Genomic DNA, 885 nt, shown 5'->3' with positions numbered 1-885 from the left:
GCACCCCTTTCATTTTTCTTATATTACTTATTAAAGATTTACTTTTTGTGATAATGTGGAACTAAACTGGTATAAATTATGTCAATTTCAATCATTTATTAAAATAGTTAATTTTAGTATGATGGCATGTCTTATAACATGAGAGATCCACCTCCACCGGCACCAACTATTTTTTTTTTTTTTAAAGGTTTCTTTTAAAAGTTGCTAAGACTTGGTCCTGACAGGAAACATGTGCTAACAGAGGATGGAACAGAAAAATGGCAGTTCTTTCACGGGGTTTATCCTGCTGGGGTTCTCTGACCGGCCTCAACTGCAGCTAGTCCTCTTTGTGGTTCTCCTGATCTTCTATCTGTTCACTCTGCTGGGAAACACCACCATCATTGCCTTGGCCCACCTCGACCCACATCTACATACTCCCATGTACTTTTTCCTCTCCAACCTAAGCTTCCTGGACCTGTGTTACACGACCAGCAGTGTCCCGCAGCTCCTGGTTCATCTCAGGACAGCAGACAAGTCTATCTCATTTGGTGGCTGTGTAGTTCAACTGTTTGTCTTCTTAGGGCTGGGATGCACGGAATGCGTTCTCTTAGGGGTCATGGCCTTTGACCGCTATGCAGCCATCTGCAAGCCCCTGCAGTACACCGTGATCATGCACCCCCGTCTCTGTGCCCTCATGGCTTCTGCATCGTGGTTCATTGGTTTTGGCAACTCCTTATTGCAGACAGTGCTCATCTTCCTTTTACCACTTTGTGGGAGAAATAAAATAGACCACTTCCTTTGTGAGATCCCCGCACTGCTCAAGCTTGCCTGTGTTGACACCACTGTGAATGAGTCTGAGCTCTTCTTTGCCAGTGTGATCATTCTCATTGTACCTGTGGCATTAAT

The 885-nt window shown here is 44.5% G+C and overlaps 1 protein-coding gene across 1 annotated transcript; it reads left to right on the top strand.

Moving 5' to 3' along the window:
• Positions 1-244: 244 nt before the first annotated feature.
• LOC111140470 (putative olfactory receptor 2B8) lies at positions 245-877 on the top strand (the record flags this gene model as incomplete). The annotated part of the gene is made up of 1 exon (XM_022492714.1): positions 245-877. A coding segment is annotated over exon 1 (633 nt), but the record flags the coding sequence as incomplete, so codon positions are not given.
• Between the last annotated feature and the right edge of the window lie 8 nt (positions 878-885).

The sequence above is a fragment of the Enhydra lutris genome, unplaced genomic scaffold (genome assembly GCF_002288905.1).
Source record: "Enhydra lutris kenyoni isolate GAN:26980312 unplaced genomic scaffold, ASM228890v2 scaffoldscaffold1676, whole genome shotgun sequence".
Classification (NCBI taxonomy): domain Eukaryota; kingdom Metazoa; phylum Chordata; class Mammalia; order Carnivora; family Mustelidae; genus Enhydra; species Enhydra lutris.
Note: the sequence above shows the minus strand (reverse complement) of the source record. Positions and strands in the feature narration are given on the sequence as shown.